This window comes from Parasteatoda tepidariorum, chromosome 10 (genome assembly GCF_043381705.1).
Source record: "Parasteatoda tepidariorum isolate YZ-2023 chromosome 10, CAS_Ptep_4.0, whole genome shotgun sequence".
Classification (NCBI taxonomy): Eukaryota; Metazoa; Arthropoda; class Arachnida; order Araneae; family Theridiidae; genus Parasteatoda; species Parasteatoda tepidariorum.
In genome coordinates, this window is record NC_092213.1 from 54,780,493 (window position 1) to 54,796,820 (window position 16,328).

A 16,328-nucleotide genomic window follows, 5' to 3' on the forward strand; every position below is an offset into this window, starting at 1 on the left:
TTTATTTGTCATTATTTAACCCCCCAAATTTCATGATGTTCCGAATATCTGAATTTGTTATAAAATCCCTACTCACACTCTTTATTTTATTCAAATATAAAATTTTTCACACAGAAGCTTAAAAGATAATTCTAGAGTGAATTATCTTTTAAACTTCTGTGATTTCTGATTTTTGTAATTTATTATTTTTATTTTGTCAGTTTCAAAGTCTAGCTGAAGCAAGCCAGTCATTGGCAAATTTCTTTTATTCTGAAATGAGAACAGAAAAATCAGAAGTATTTCTTTCCTTTCCGAAGAACAAGAAAAGTATCTGTAGGATATAATTCTATTGAAAAAAATTATTTGCTTTTGTATTTTCACCCCAGCTATTTTTTTGGTTCAACTCTTATTTTTACTCTGATTTTTGAACTTAAAATTGATAAATATGAAGATGTACAACAGTTTTGGTTATATCTATAATTTAAATTAAATGTTATTACAATGCTTTTTCAAATCAATTGTTGCGTTTTTGTCGGAGAAATTAGCAACTTCGTTAAGTCATGAAAAATTCTTGGAATTAGTCATGGAAAGTTATGAAAAGTCATAGATTTGAAAATCTAAAATGTAGCAAATACCATGTATAATTACTTTTATCAAATTTTGGAATTATCTGTATTTTCCAAAAAAAACGAATTTGAATATTTTCAATAGATTCTCAACTCTTTCAGCGACATTTAATATTAAAAAAAAATAATAAATTTAAAAAATTTATGAGTATGAGAGAGAAAGAAATATTGTGTAACCCACTTAGAGTGTCAAGTGCAATTAATTAATAAATAATGGGGTTCCTTGTAAAAAAATGTTTATAATTTTCTTTTTTTAACATAACTTGTTTTCCGTAGATTTATCGAAAAATCGCCTTGGTGAATTGCCTGAGGAAATTTGCTCATTGTCTCTTCTAGAGGAATTAAAGTGCTACAATAATGTGATACGTTCCGTTCCAGAGGTTGTCATCAATCTTCAGTCATTAACATACATAGATTTAAGGTATAATTTAAGTTTATTTGTCCTTGAAATCTTATCTATGTTATTAACATCTATATTTTGTTACAAGTTAGAAGAAAGTTGAATGTAGTTATTTTTACTTTATTAGCCATAAGAAAACTTAGTTTCAACAACACTAATTAAAGTTGGTAGCAACCAGAACAGTTAGTAGATGCATAGACTTTGGACAGAGTGGACTTTTCTGTTCCTCTCTTCCAGGACCGGATTACCCATTAGCCAGACTAGGCCATGGACTGGGGCCCCTTTTAAAGAATTTTTTTTGAATTAACAAAAACAATTTTTTTAAGTTTGATTTTTTCGGATTTTTTAAAAAAAAATATCAATTTCATGTATATATTAATAAAATATGAAAATTTTTTTAGTTCTAATTTAACAAAATAAAGTGAAATTTAACTTTTTTTATTTTAAATTTGCAACTTAAATGAAAAAATGTATAAATACTTTTTATATTTGAATAAATAAAAAATATATGAGGAAAAAAATTTATTCTAATGGTCCCAAAAGTTTGAATGGCCTAGGGTTTCGCTTGCGCTTAATCCGGCCCTGCTCCCTCCTCATAGTTATTCAAATTTATGTTTGTCCTTGTGCTATTTAATACAGTACAGAACCCGTTATCTGAAAAACCGGAACGAAATTCGATGAATGTTCCCAGCATTTAAAAAAAATTTTTTTTTTCCTCATAAGATCTTAGGATTTTTCTTTCGGTTTTGAAAGATGTTTATACCTTACCTTCATTTTGGAATCATTAGTGTATTACTTCATCGTTTATTCTTCTTTTTAAGATTATTTCCCCAATTTTTTTTTTTTTAGTTGGGTTCAACAATTAAAAAAAAAAGCGGCTTTTTGAAACGATTCAGAAAACCGGAAAAATCAGTTATCCAGAATAACAATTATCCAGATCGTTCCGGATAATCGGTAGTAATAAAAGTACTTGGCACTAAGCTTTTCTTTATTTCAATCCCCCAAGCTCTAGCCATGGTCCCATGTTGGGCACCAATATGGCCTGGGCTAGAGCTCAGGGGTTGAGTTTGAAAAAAAGCACTGTAACAACTATAGTGCCATCTGAACAGTTAGTAGATGCTCCTTTTACTCCCTTCTCGTAAATATTAAAATTTATGTTTGTCCGTATACTATTTTATATCATATAAAATATTTGGCATTAAGCGTCCCTGTATTTCAACCCCCCGAGCTCTAGCCAATGCCACAAGCTTCTTTTATCTAGTAGTATTTTGTCTGGTTTATAGTATTTGTGAAGAAATAAATGTTATGATCAATGTAATTAATTATCATCAATGCTACTATTTTTAAAGGGAATTTTTTTTTGTATCGAAACTATTTAAATATATTTTTTTTATGTATTGAACATTTGGATTTAGTTTTTGAAAATTTTTTCGAAGTTTAAACTTAATTTTACTTATTTAATGAAACAATAATTAAATGTTTTTAATTGTTTTATATAAATGGTACTTTTATGCAAGGGTGCAGAAAATTCTCAGGGTCTAATATTTTCTCAGAGCATAGTTTTTATTTATTTAAAATTTCCAAGAAAAATCTCTCTCTTTTTTTAAAAGTTATAATAGTTTTTTAAAAATGTTTTTAGAAAGTTTGTATATTGTTAAAATTTTTTGATAAGTTTTTATTTAATAAAGAAGAAAGACTTTAAAAGGATTTAATTTTAAGCTAGCATATGTGCTAAAGATTGAAATAAAAATTTATTTAAATACTAGTTATTCGCAAAACTAAATTTAAGGTCCTACTTATAAACTTTAGGAATTCAAACTAATGATCAAACAAATTGTTTTGAAGTTATGTGTTATATTTAACATTCATTACAGAAAATATTCTTTTATTTTTAAAAAAATAGAAAATATTCTTTTACTAGGCAGTCCTCATTCTTCTTTCTTGGAAGATTTTTTTCTTCAAATAATTTTTCCTTCAAATTTTTTTTCTTTTTAAATATATTTTTTTTTGCATTAAAAATTTTGTAGCAATATTTTCGAATTAGACCCAAAATTCCCAATACTGCATGAATTTCCCAGAAACCTCTTTCACAGGATCAGTCTGTACCCTTGCGTTAATATTTTGATTTTTGAAGAGATAGCTGGGTATTGTCCAAGTTAGAGGATTAAAATGAGAGATTAATTAAAGAGTGCCAAAGCCAATAAAAATGAAATAGGTTTTCTAGAAGTGTGGTAAATGTACAAAAAATTTATGTATTTTTATTATTATCACAGTACATTGTGATTGTGCGTATTTTTTTAAAAATGTCCAAGCATTGAGTCCCTGGGAAAAATACTAAAATTTTCTTGCTAAGCACTATTTTTCAATTGAATAACATGGGAAAAACTTGTTTTTTTGTGGCAGAAAAGCCTATAGTTAAAAAAAAAGAAAGATCAGATTTTGTTCTCAGAAAAATACATATTTTTTGCCCTGTGTGTGTTGTACGTATTTGGCTAAATTTGTTTATGGCCATACATGTGATATCTAATGCAGCATTATTATGTATATGTTACCATAGAATGTAATTTTCTCTCAAATTTTTTCTGATTTGTTTCAATTTTGTCATTTTTAGCCGTAATCAACTTACAGTTATACCAGTTGCACTATGCCATCTTCCATTGCAAGTCTGTAATTTGAGAAACAACCGTTTAGTATCTATTCCAGAAGAAATATCGTCAATGAAATGCTTAAGAGACTTGGTAATTTTTTCTATGAAAAAATTTTTTTTTTATTGAAATGAAGAAATTTAAATTAAAAATAATAGCATTTTCTACTATCTTTTTTCAAAATATTTATTGTATCTTTAATATTTTGTATTTTTGCTCTTTTTTTTTTTTTTAATTGTTTTATATATATACATACAGGGGTCTGTCCAGGCTAAATTTACTACCGTTTAGAGGCACCTTCACAAATTCAACTTTAGGAAAAGTGGTAGTTTCACAAAATACTTACATCTTAAAATTTTATTAGAATAAGAAAGGATAAATCTGTATTTTTTGTTGATTTTTTAATATAATTTTTAATTTTCACAAATTATCTCTAAATTTTTACAAAATAGGTACCTCTCAAAAAAACCTAGACAGACCCCTGATGTAACATGCCATGATTTATCAAACAATATTTCACTCAATTTTTTCAGGATGTTAGTTGCAACGAAATAACTATAATCCCTCCTCAGTTGGGCCATGTTCAAACTCTGCAAAAGCTCAATTTAAAAAGAAATTTACTTTTGGAAATACCCCTTGGTAAGTATATTTTAATATTGTATAAATTATATGAAATTATTGAAAAATGATAGCAAGCAGAAGGCTAAGTCCTCTAGTTATTACTAAAAATTTACAGAAGCATGTGTTATGTTCACTATTTTTTACGCTTGGAGGGGAAAATAATTTTGTTTGGTATGTATATTTTAATGTAATGTAAATTATGTTAGATTATTGGCGAGTGGTAGCGAGCTTAAGGCCAAGTTCCCCAGTTATTACTATAAAGCTTTGAGCGCTAATTATATGTTCAATATTTTTTAAATATTGAGAAAATATGAGAATAATATTGCTCTAATGTGTGTATTTATGTATATTTTCTCCATTATGTGTGACAGTCAAGAGAAATAAAACAGGTCTTCTGAAATATTTTTTAAATGCTAATTATTAATGAAATTACCCGTGGTTGATTGTCATGAGACATACCTAGGTGCAAATTTCAGACGTGCCAACNTGTATTTATGTATATTTTCTCCATTATGTGTGACAGTCAAGAGAAATAAAACAGGTCTTCTGAAATATTTTTTAAATGCTAATTATTAATGAAATTACCCGTGGTTGACTGTCATGAAACATACCTAGGTGCAAATTTTATATGCACGTAAAGTTTCCCCCTTAGTATTTTCATCAAATATATATTAGTACGAAATCCCATATCCCGACATCCATTTACCAGAAAGGTCTATTTCGCAGACACTTTTTGAAAATCTAAATAAACATAACTCTTTTTCCTTTTGAAGAAAAATTTTTTTTTGTCAGCACTTGCGATTTGTTAAAAAAGGGAAAAAAGTATGCAGGGATGAAAATCTTCTGCTAGTTATCACTTTCTTATGAATTTTACACAATTTCAGATATTAGTTTGAATTAAATCCAATTTCTGCTACAATATAAAAAAATCAAAATACTTGAGTAAGAAAATAAAATCACATAAGACCTTAGTAAAACAAATAATTTTGTATGGAAGTAAATGCTGGAAAATGAATAAATCAGAAAAAAAGTAGATAACTTATTTGCAAGCAAAAGATTCTAAGAACAATTGTTGGTGCAGTTTAGCAGACTGAGATACAACTTTATAATATTATAACTTTATTATTTTTGTATAAGCACATAATATAAACTCTATCTGTATTTTCAGAGCTATGTCAGCTGAGGTTGATCTTTTTAGACATTTCTGCCAACAGGATTTCTACCATACCCACACAAATGCGTTACATGACTTCTTTGCAAGATTTAATTTTAGATCATAACCCAATGACATTCCCTCCAGCTGTGGTACGTATTCGTGTGTTCATGTTGTTTAAAATATTTCTAGAATTGAGTGTTATGTTAAATTTTCTTTTGGGGCATTTTTAATGATATTTAAAAAAAAATTCTTTACTGACATTCTGTTTTACAAATTTTTTTACTGATCACTTTTATTTTAGTTTAATATGAAGATTGATGTATGTTTTTTTTATTGTACACTCCTAACATTCACTGACTTTTTTCAGACAATCCTTGAGAAGTTCTTTCTTAAATTTCAAATATGAAATTCTCTTTTCCAATCAAGACTTCAAAAATCTTTAATCAAAAATCCACTGTGGCCAGAAATTTCCTGCTCTCTTTTAAAGTTGAGAAATTTCTTGTAGATTTATTTTCTTTCAAAATGTATATCTTTTCATCTTTATTGGGCTGATCCAAAATTATCGCACTGTTTGATGATATAACCTTGTTAATTTGATAAGTTATGTAACTGCAATTTCAAGTTTTCCAAGTTCCTAAAATTTTCAGTGAAACTTTTGTTTAGAGAAAAAAGGTTTCAAAGTTTAGTAAAGTGCTGAAACATTCTTTAGACTTATGGGCTATTAAATAAAAGAAAAAAACAAACGATTTCTGTAAAAAAGGAAGTTATTGGCAGCGCATATAGTTACAAAAATATAGAAAAAATATGTATTTGTATCTCACGAAGGCAAAAAAATATTGATACATAGTATTATTTAAATAGTGAACATGTGTGGTTTCCCAACATTCTGTAATCTTCATTTGATTTATCTTATATTTATCATGTTTAGTATTTAATTGAAACTGAGTAATTTCTCTTATTAATTTAAATGGGAATTCTATATAATTTAATTAAATTTGAGTAATATTTTTTTAAAACTGTTTTCAACTTGAGAATTTAGCAATTAATCTTTTTTTCTTTTCACTTTAAAGGTACCGAAATAATATTGAGCTTAAATAGTTATGCCTTTAATTTTTTCAATGCTGTTTCTTATCGTTATTTTTAGCTTTGCAAAAGAGGAAGAATTCATGTTTTCAAGTTCCTTGAAATCCAAGCTATCAAAGAAGATAAGCGTGGAATAGTTTTAGAAACAGAATTCCAAAAATACAGAAGTCCTTCCATTTTGTAAGTTATTTAAAATTTAAACACTTGTTTTTAAATATTTATTTTGGATGTTTAAATAAATATTAAAATTCTTTTTTATTTTAGATCTGATTCAAGGTTTCAGAACGGCTTTACTTCTGGTAGTTGTAGAAAAAGTTATACATTTGATTCAGGCTACAGCACATCAGATGGTGACTGCAGATCTCAAGAATCTCAAGATGTAAGTAATGTTTTGTTTTTAAATTAGGTATGATTATATTTAATGGTTACATGAGTTTACCAGTTTAAATAATTTGGTCTTTATCTATTTATGAAATTAGAGCTAGACCTTTAACTGTATTTTTTTGGATTTATAAAATTTTAGTTAGATGGTACACTTTCTCAGATGTTACTACAGTAGAGAACCATTTATCCGGTATCCAGATAACCGGAAAGCCGGGAAAAATTTTGCTTGGTTTACCCACCATTTTAAACTAGAACAATTATGAAAAAAAAACTGAAATTGGACTCATCCTTGAAGTTCAGTAGAGGAAAATGTGAGGAAGGGGAGAATCCTTTTNCCCCCCCGTTTACTCAGAGAAACATTATTTCTTCCGTGACCTTAAAGATCTTAGATCGATAGGAGGCAGGGAACGGACGAATGTTTAATTTTCTCCTTTAGGCCGTCAATCAAACTCAAAGGAATGGCATGCTGATTTCACTTTATCTTTGATTTAGGGGGGGGGGAATGCATTGCACATGCATATCAGTGAACAGAAGATGAAAGAGAGAAATATATTTATCTATTTGACATTGCTTTTCTTTTGAATAAATTCTGATTCTTTGGAAGTGTGGTATTATTTGCAAGTTTTTCTTGATGTTGAATCACATCTGCTTTAATTAAAAATCGTGTTTTTGTAAAAAAATAAATAAAAGGAGAATTGTTTATTAATTTAAACATACGATTATTTTATGAAGTAGATTGCAGTTTTGTTTTACTGATTCTACTACGTTTGATTTTTTTTCCCACGATAAATTTCACTCAATAAATAATTCTTTTTATTCATAAGTTGTATAATTTTTTTTAAAATTCCGTTGATCTTGCCTTGCTCCAGGTTTTAATATTTATGCTAGTGCCTTTTTAAACTATTGTTTCGGTTCGATAATTTTCAAGTGTTTTTATTTAGATTAATAAGTTTTCCTTTTATTTTATCGTTTCTCCCCGTATAATTAGGTATGAAATATATTGCGTTATTTAATCATTGGTTTTGTTTATATTATTTAATTTAGGAATTGTAATTATTTTTAAAAAATAAATATGAGAATTTTGTATTTTTTAAACTTGATTTTCTTGTCTAAACTTGCAAATTTTTTTATTCTTTTAAATGTTATATTTCTACCATTTTTTTTTNCCTTTTTTTTTAATTTAGGAGATCTTTTCATTTTTTTCGTACTTTAAAATGTGTTTCACTTTTTCCTTGTAATTCGGGTTCGATAAAACATCGATTAACGACACTTTTTGGTCAATCCAGAAAACCGGGAAATTCAGACATCCGGAATAGCGATGGTCCTGAGCATCCCAGATAATTGTTTCTCTACTGTAGTATGAAATATTTTCATAAAATTAACTTTCTAAAACTAAACTCAGTGATGCGACAGCCCATAGAGAACCAAGGCCTACTGTTCCCTACTTAGTTTTCTTGACCTTGAACTCTGGGATGCAGCAGCAGATCTGGAAGGTCAACCAAGCAAGGAACTCCCGGTGTTTAGTCCCCAAGCATGCTTGATACTTTTTTTATTGACCCATTGAAGTCAACCTTGCTCAGCCTAGAGATCGAGCCCAGGACCTGTGGCTCGAAAGCACAAAGTTCTACCACCACCAGGTGTCACATTAGTTTTCTAACAAAATGAATATGGCAGGTTATAAAATTAATTATTAAGAAGAATCTTTATTTTAGTATATTTGAAAAAGATGCTACTAATTTAGTTTCAAAATAGTGGAACTATGAAGGAAATAAAGATTTCTTATCATCCATTTGACTATAAAAATTTCAGTACTTTTTGCTAAAATCTTTTCTATTAGCTTTCTCTTCTATTATATGGATTAGTACCCAGAAGTATTATATTATTACTTTCCTCAAAGAAAACTAAAAAAAAAAAATTATAATAATTAAGGTTTTTATTTTTCGTTTGCAAAAGTTTGTTTCCATAATGCTATTCTTATTAAGCTAAAAAAAATAAAATTAAAAAATTTATGCCCTTCCCCCCCTTTTTTTGTTGTTGCTTATATAAGTTTTTAGTGAAAATTTGTTTTGTGTTTATTTAATTTTTTCTTATTATAGCTCACTCTTGGCTTCAAAAAATACTCAGCCGAATCTCCTAGATGGGAAAATGTTGGAAGTTTGGCTGTTAGAAATCAAAACACAAAGTGAGATTTTCAACTTTATTTTTATTACATTATTCTACTTGTATTTATAATATAGCATTACCAGCAGTTATCATTTTTTTATTCGATTGCCCTTAATGTTATTTGATTTTCCATTATTCTAGTCTTCTATTTTGTTTTTATTATTACAGGAGAGTACCATATATACTGGTGTATAAGCAGCCTTTTCAATCTATAAAAATTTTCCGAAAATCAAGTCATCGACTTATACACCGGCAATTAATTTGGGCATTTCTTGATCGTGAGTTATCAGTGTATATATATAATGAGATAGATGTGGATAACTCTATCAATTTACCCCCTTTTAAAAACTCTTTCTGATAAGTTATATATTTCACAATTTCTCTTACATATAAAGTTTTTTTTTAAATACTATTTGAGGGGATGTCTCATGTCATCTTTATTTATGCGCATATGTGTCATCTTATTTTATTTTATAACTGTTGTTGAACAGCCAACCTAATTTTTGGGTTTAGGACTACTAATGTTCAACTATGTAGCCTTGTAATTTTGTACCCAATCCAGACGACAAGGGAACTCCTGGATCAAGTATTGAAAGAAATTTTGGTGGATTTTTGGGGCTTTTTGATGGAACTAACCCACATTTTTGTAACATGGAGTGAAAAACCACAAAAATCTGCCACGGTTAGCCTGACGGCAAGGGGACTCTAACCCGTGATTCTTCTACCACTGCGGATATTTTATATTATCACTGTAGCTGGTGCAAGCCGGATGTGGAATTCATATCGACCAGTTATCGTTGAGATTCAAACCTGGTCCACATCATTGGAAGGCGAGTGCTTTATTCCCAGAGCCATCACGGCTCATGTGTCATACCTGGAGAGTTTTTTTTTTTTAAATTTTATTTCCACGCATATTATGAATTTATGAGCAAATTGAACTACAGAAGGTGCTAAAAGTTATGGCCTGGCATGTTACACCTATGTTGCACCTAATGTCTCGCCTTCTCAAAGAAACTAAAATTATCTCCATCTCCTGCATCAGTATTGGTTGTAAATGTGTAATAAGTGTAGAAACATAATAAAATAATATTCTATAGATGTTTAAATAAAAGGGTGCATATTTGTTTATTTTCCTTGCATATTGCATACAATTTGCAAGCCTTTCTATCTGTTTCTAAAAGCATTAGTGACTTAATGTTACTTTGTGATATTTAATTCTTTATGCATACGTCATTTTCCCTTTTATTCTAGTCATGTTTTTTTTTTTTTAAACACTCTGTATATAAATGTTCCATTCAAATGAGGATAGGGCTATTTATGATAGAGCTAAACAAAATGAATAAAGTTCTAATAAACATGCAGAGATGGTCATACTGTAGTTTTGGTTCTGTAAACAACTTATCTTTAGTAACTTTTTTTTTGTATTTAAGACCCTAAAGAATGTTCATAGAACTTAAATTGTAATATATCTATTTCTGTATGTTTATTTGTATTTTATTCATGTCATTTTGCTTTATCATTAAATTATTCAACTCACAAAAAGCCTTCTTTTTGGTATACTCATATAGTTAAAAACTAGAAGTGATTTAACGTCTGTTAGATGACTGCTTTCTTTATTCCAGCATTTATAATGGCTTTTTTGTTTAAAATATGTAAAAGTACAGTTATAATAAATGAGTCATTATTTTATTTCTAGCACCTTATTTAATTATATCCCAGTAAATGGAGATGATGGTAAATTTTCTGAAGAAAATAGTTCTGATCCTGTCTCCACTGTCCAAACTTTCAAGGAATATAAGGAAGCTTTAAAGAAGAAAAGAGAATCGGAAACTACAAATATCTACAAAAAAACACCTCCGGAAGAAAATGGGTAAGCTTATGATTTTTTTATTCTGAACATTGTCTTTGAATTTCTTTTGAATCGTGAAAAATTTAATTATGTTGCACATTGTTTCAAATCCAATAAATGTGATATTCATAAGTTAGAACTGTTTTTAAACAATTGAAGTTTGTGAGTTTTGAATTATACTTCGAAGTTATTTTTAAAGTAATATTTAAAGATTTGCTCCTTTTTTATAAATATTTTACACTCCAAAAGATCTGATGCTTGATAATGTGACCTTTTAAGACCTTTATTTTAATTTGCATGTAAATATTAGTCTGATTGTTTTTAAAATTTGTTATTTTGGAATTAAAAAAAATGTTTAACAAGTTAAAATGTAAAAATAATTAAACTCACATTTTTCTGTATACTAATTTACCCATATTCGAAGTATTAATGTAGTGAGGTACATAAAGATTCAAAATATCTTTGTGTAATTCTGCTTTAAATTTTTTTTTATATATGTGTGTTTTTTCTACTCAGCTATAACAGAAATTGTCATGTCTATTATCAAAATTTTTCCTTGTTATAAATAAGACAAAATTTTTATGATACAGTGAAGCTAAATTATCTTAATTGAACTTCAGTTTACTTAAATATTCTTTAAAAAAATAGCAAAGAAAGGAAAATGCTACTAAATTGCTTTAAAAGCTAGGCAACACACATGATTTTTTTTCTCAAATCTGTAAAATTATTGGTTAAACTAAGAAATATTTTATTGCTAATACTTTAATTGTTATTATGGTAATTTATTTTATGATTATGCTGTTTTGAAATTATTTTATCTTATGATATATTAATAATTTTTATCGACTGGACGTATTAATATTTGTTCATTAAACATAGTATATTGCAAAGTTCATTACCTTACCTGTTAAAGAAATGTTAAACTGGTGGAGGGTTTTAAGAATTTTATTCTATTTTCCTCAATTTATTATATTTTGTAAAGTTTCTTACAGTGACTGTAAAATAGGTACATGTTAACACATTAGTAAAGTACATGTTAAAATGAGAGCTAGTTTTCCCTAAAATACAAATATTAATAAAAAATTTTTTGTTTCATGCTTAATAAATATAGATTTAAGCTTTAATTTAATATATTGGATAAAATGTTAGTAATCTAGAAAATATATAAAATTTTGTTCTTTCTTGTGCAGATAAAAAGTTTTGATAGTAATGCTATTTTTTGTTCAAATCCCTGAATTAACTCAAAAGATAGTTTCAATTTATAATTATCATTTTTAGAGTTGAGCTTTCTCCCAAGCTTCCAATATCGAAAACAAAAACATCTGTAGCTTCCAAGCAAGTTCTTCGCAGAAACGAAAATGCTGCTCCACTGGTAAATATACATTATATAGAATAGTTTATGAAAAAGCTATAACATTTCTAAATAATTATATGTATATATATAGTAATTTTACTATGCATAGTAATTTTCAATTACTTTCATGATTAAAATAATTGTGTGTTGTGTTTTAGAGACGAATAAAATTATTATACAGATAGCTCTTTGTTTAATTACTTTGAAGGGACTGTGAGAAATTATTCTTAATTAAAGTACATTCTTAAACAGAATTTGTGAGAAAAAAAAAATATTCAAGAAATTTTTCCTTCAACATTTTTGCAGGTTTATGTTTGTAAATTCATTTCCTAATACATTGGAGTGTTTAAAAATGTTCTGTTTTGTTTTTTTATTGTTCAAATTACATTAATAAAATAAAATAACAATAAAGTAAAATAACAAGAATGAAATTGATAGTTTTGATAATTGACAAGAATGAATAGATAATTGAATTGCAGTTGTTTGCTGCCTTCTCAAACAACTGCAATTAAATTCAATTATCTATTCATTCTTGTCAATTATCAAAACTATCAATTTCATTCTTGTTATTTTACTTTATTGTTATTCTATTTTATTAGAAGGCAGTAGTGATTTATTTATTGCTTCATTTTCAAAGTCACTTTCTTCATCATTTACGTTTATAATGTGTTTGTAAATTTCATCTACCTATATTAGTTGCTAAAATATCTTCATCATAGTTAAAAAATATCTTTTTACCAAGCATTTTATCCACCCCATAACAATCAATTTAATTTCCAATCTTAGAAAAATGCTTCATTGAGGTTAAAATTATTGCATGTTCAAAATTTCCGTATTAGGCAGAGACGCATTAAGCATGTTCAAAATTTTCGTATTAAGCAGGGGAAAAAAGGCAGGAGAAAGAACTTAAAGGTTTAATGCAATGACAAGGTAAACAAAAATACCTCATTTTGACTGTAGACTATACAGCTGCTTAACTAGCACAGATTCCGGGCACTAATGTACAATCAGATCTCTTCTGCATTATAAATATCTTGAACAAAAACTACACAACCCTATTTTTTTTAAATTTATTTATCTCTCATTAACCATTTGTGATTTTGAACTTACTTTGCTCTTGCTCCAAGCCATTTAATTGTTTTATTATGCAATTATCAAAATTGTGTACTTATATTTTAAGATATATTCCTCAAAAACATATGTTCCCAAAACAATATATAATCGTCCAAAAGGAAATCTTCCTTCAGTCTGATTTTCCACAAACTTATGTTCCTGAACCTGAAGTAATAAATGCTATTTTTCAAGTTGTGTACTCATATTTTTGTATTCAAGAGATTTTTTGTAAATTTTCCATTGTATATGTCCCTCAATGAAAGCTAAATGGAAGCTATGCTATTCCTTTTCTTGTATATATGGATTGCATGATTCTATGACTTTGAGATCTTTGCTTTTATTCTGCCATTAAATTCTACACTCAGTCAGTTTACGCAGACAAAAATAAAATTACCTTATGAACCATTTCTTACATAGAGGGTTTACTATGCCTATTTTTACTTTAAAGACTTATGTTATTTGAGGAACTTTAATTTAACAGATAATTAAAGAGTTTAATCTCTTATATTTTAAATTTCCTTTCATAACCTTTTCAGTCTGAAGATGGATCCAAAGGAAACAACAATTCCCTAGTCAATCAATGGCATTCAGAGTCAGTGGTGCAACCAGATAGTCCTGGGGAAAATATGCCAAAGATGACTTATTCCCCAAACAATGATAGTCGAAAAGTAAGCATCTTTAAATATTTTAATATATTGTTTCACAGTGATTCAATAGGGAAAAGCTTTTTAATTGGTGTGAGTATTCATGTCATTAACAGCTAGTAATTGCAGATGTGAGCTTCTTTGTAAATGGTCAGTTTAGGGCATTTTTTTTTTAAGTCTGTTCAATGATAAGTATGAATCCTCAATGGACATCAAACATATCATACAATTTATAAATTGTGAATAAAGGAATAAACCTCTAAATTATGTTCTAAATTGTTAAACTGCATAATCACTGTGTTTTCATTTTGAGATTATTGAAATCCACTTTAAAATTACTTATTTACGAAGTCTTCTAATTGATTATGAATTTGAATTAAGTGTTAGTGTGAATGATTATTAAACAATAATTGATACTAGTTATTTTTTAATGCATCAGAAATGTATATGAATTTTCTTTATATTGATCTCAAATTATTATGAGTTGTTTACTGCTCCATTAATGAAATTATGCTGGAAATTATTAAAAGCTTTCAATTCTAAACAAGTGAACCTGAAATTAAAAAAAGTATATTTTATAATAACTTGCAAGATCTGGCAGCAAAAATAATTGTGTGGAGAAATGTTATCGAGAAGGCCAAGTTCCTTCCTTGGCTGTTGAATCAATGGTTATTTTATTATTCTTTGGTGATAAAGTTGGCCGTTATAGCAAATTTTATTTTTAATTTGAGCAAATTATTTTTTTTTAAGTGGAGCAAATTATTAATAAGAAGAGCAAATTATATTTTTCTTTAGTTTGTTATTTGCTCTTTATAAAAATAGTCTGGTAAGTTAGTAAGTGTATACTGTTCCAGAAAATTTTCTGATATTTGTGTCTGTACTTATCACTCAAATAAATTTTTATTTTATATGAGAAATATGCAGGACATATATCAGGACAGAATTCTTCAAAATGTATCCAAGTAAATGGGGGTACACTTTGTTGTGGATGAGAAAATTTTCAGAAAAATTAGCTGTAAATAGCAACTTATCATTATTTCTGTTAATCAATTTATAGTTCATAAAATTAGCATCAAAATCATCTTAATAAGCCTTGTGTTTATAAATATTTTATTAATATGATGTTTTAAGTTTCATAAATATTTTAATTTATATTGTGTCTGTTGTATTTATGATATTTTTCCTAATTTTTAGAAAATGAACTCAGCAGATAAAATATTTAGTCAGGAAGATAAAGGCTCTCCATCTTTGAGTAATGACAATTCTCAAAGTAACTTTACATGGCCAAAAACAAGTATGTTTTAAAATCCTTTATAAGTTTCTCCTGTAATTTTATGTGTAGGGAACAGGGTTCGTGATTATTTAGATTTTTAAAAAAAAAATCAAATCAATCCGATTTTTTTGATTTAAATCAGATTTTTTTGATTTTTATTCGAACACATTGTAAGAACTTTAATTTATGATTAAAAAAACTTTATAAATGTTTAGTCAAAATTAAATTAATATTAAAACTATATTATAACAATATTTTAGAAGCTCTGACTTACCAAAATAATTTTTCATTAAGATACATAGTTTTGAATGCATAGCAACCATTTTGAAACAAATGCATGATTGAAATTTAAAGATTAGAGGAAATAGAAAATATAAATTATACTTAAAACAAGGTTTCAATTAGCAAACCATAAGTTTAATTTCAAATTGTGATTTCTTTTTTTTTCATGATTTTTAAAATGACAAAATCAATGTATCAGATTGTGTTTATAAATGTAGTCATTCATCAAAAAATAAATATTTAATCTATATATTTTTATATTGAAATATTCATCTTTAATCCTATATCAAAATAGATTAGTTAAGCTAAAAAAAATTTTTAAAAAAATCTACGTGCTCATTGGAATTTTTTTTCCACAAAATTTCTTTATAGAAAATCTGATGACGAAAAAGATACTGTAAACATATTATAAGAAGAAAAAAAAAAAACCAGCTAATAACCCTACTGCTTCAAATAGACTTTGAAAGGGAAGAATTAGACTATAGCAGGAAAAAAATATCTGAAATCATCAGCCTTTTTGTTTCTTTTTCTATTTTTGGCTTAATAAGGGAATTTTTTTTAATATAACCTCGAGCTTTAGAAATATACATTTTCTACCAATAAAATATAATTTAGATTATAATTCCATGCTTTTACAATCTAACGGTAGAATTTTAATTAACATTATTTGCACCTTCTTTCTTGAAAAAAAGTCATGTTTATTAAATACTTTCTACAGCTAAGCAAGTTTATATTAAGACAGCATTAAATGTTTAC

The 16,328-nt window shown here is 27.3% G+C and overlaps 1 protein-coding gene across 2 annotated transcripts in view; it reads left to right on the top strand.

The window, feature by feature from the left end:
• Positions 1–16,328, top strand: part of LOC107439569 (Leucine-rich-repeats and calponin homology domain protein) — a 32,626-nt gene that overhangs the window by 2,281 nt on the left and 14,017 nt on the right. For both annotated transcript variants that reach the window (XM_043038753.2, XM_043038717.2), the window contains exons 2-12: positions 882–1,026; positions 3,617–3,743; positions 4,184–4,289; positions 5,440–5,576; positions 6,572–6,690; positions 6,775–6,889; positions 8,991–9,076; positions 10,754–10,927; positions 12,185–12,278; positions 13,910–14,041; positions 15,212–15,311. In XM_043038753.2, coding sequence (XP_042894687.1) covers positions 882–1,026; positions 3,617–3,743; positions 4,184–4,289; positions 5,440–5,576; positions 6,572–6,690; positions 6,775–6,889; positions 8,991–9,076; positions 10,754–10,927; positions 12,185–12,278; positions 13,910–14,041; positions 15,212–15,311 — 1,335 coding nt within the window. The remainder of the gene's footprint in view (positions 1–881; positions 1,027–3,616; positions 3,744–4,183; positions 4,290–5,439; positions 5,577–6,571; positions 6,691–6,774; positions 6,890–8,990; positions 9,077–10,753; positions 10,928–12,184; positions 12,279–13,909; positions 14,042–15,211; positions 15,312–16,328) is intronic.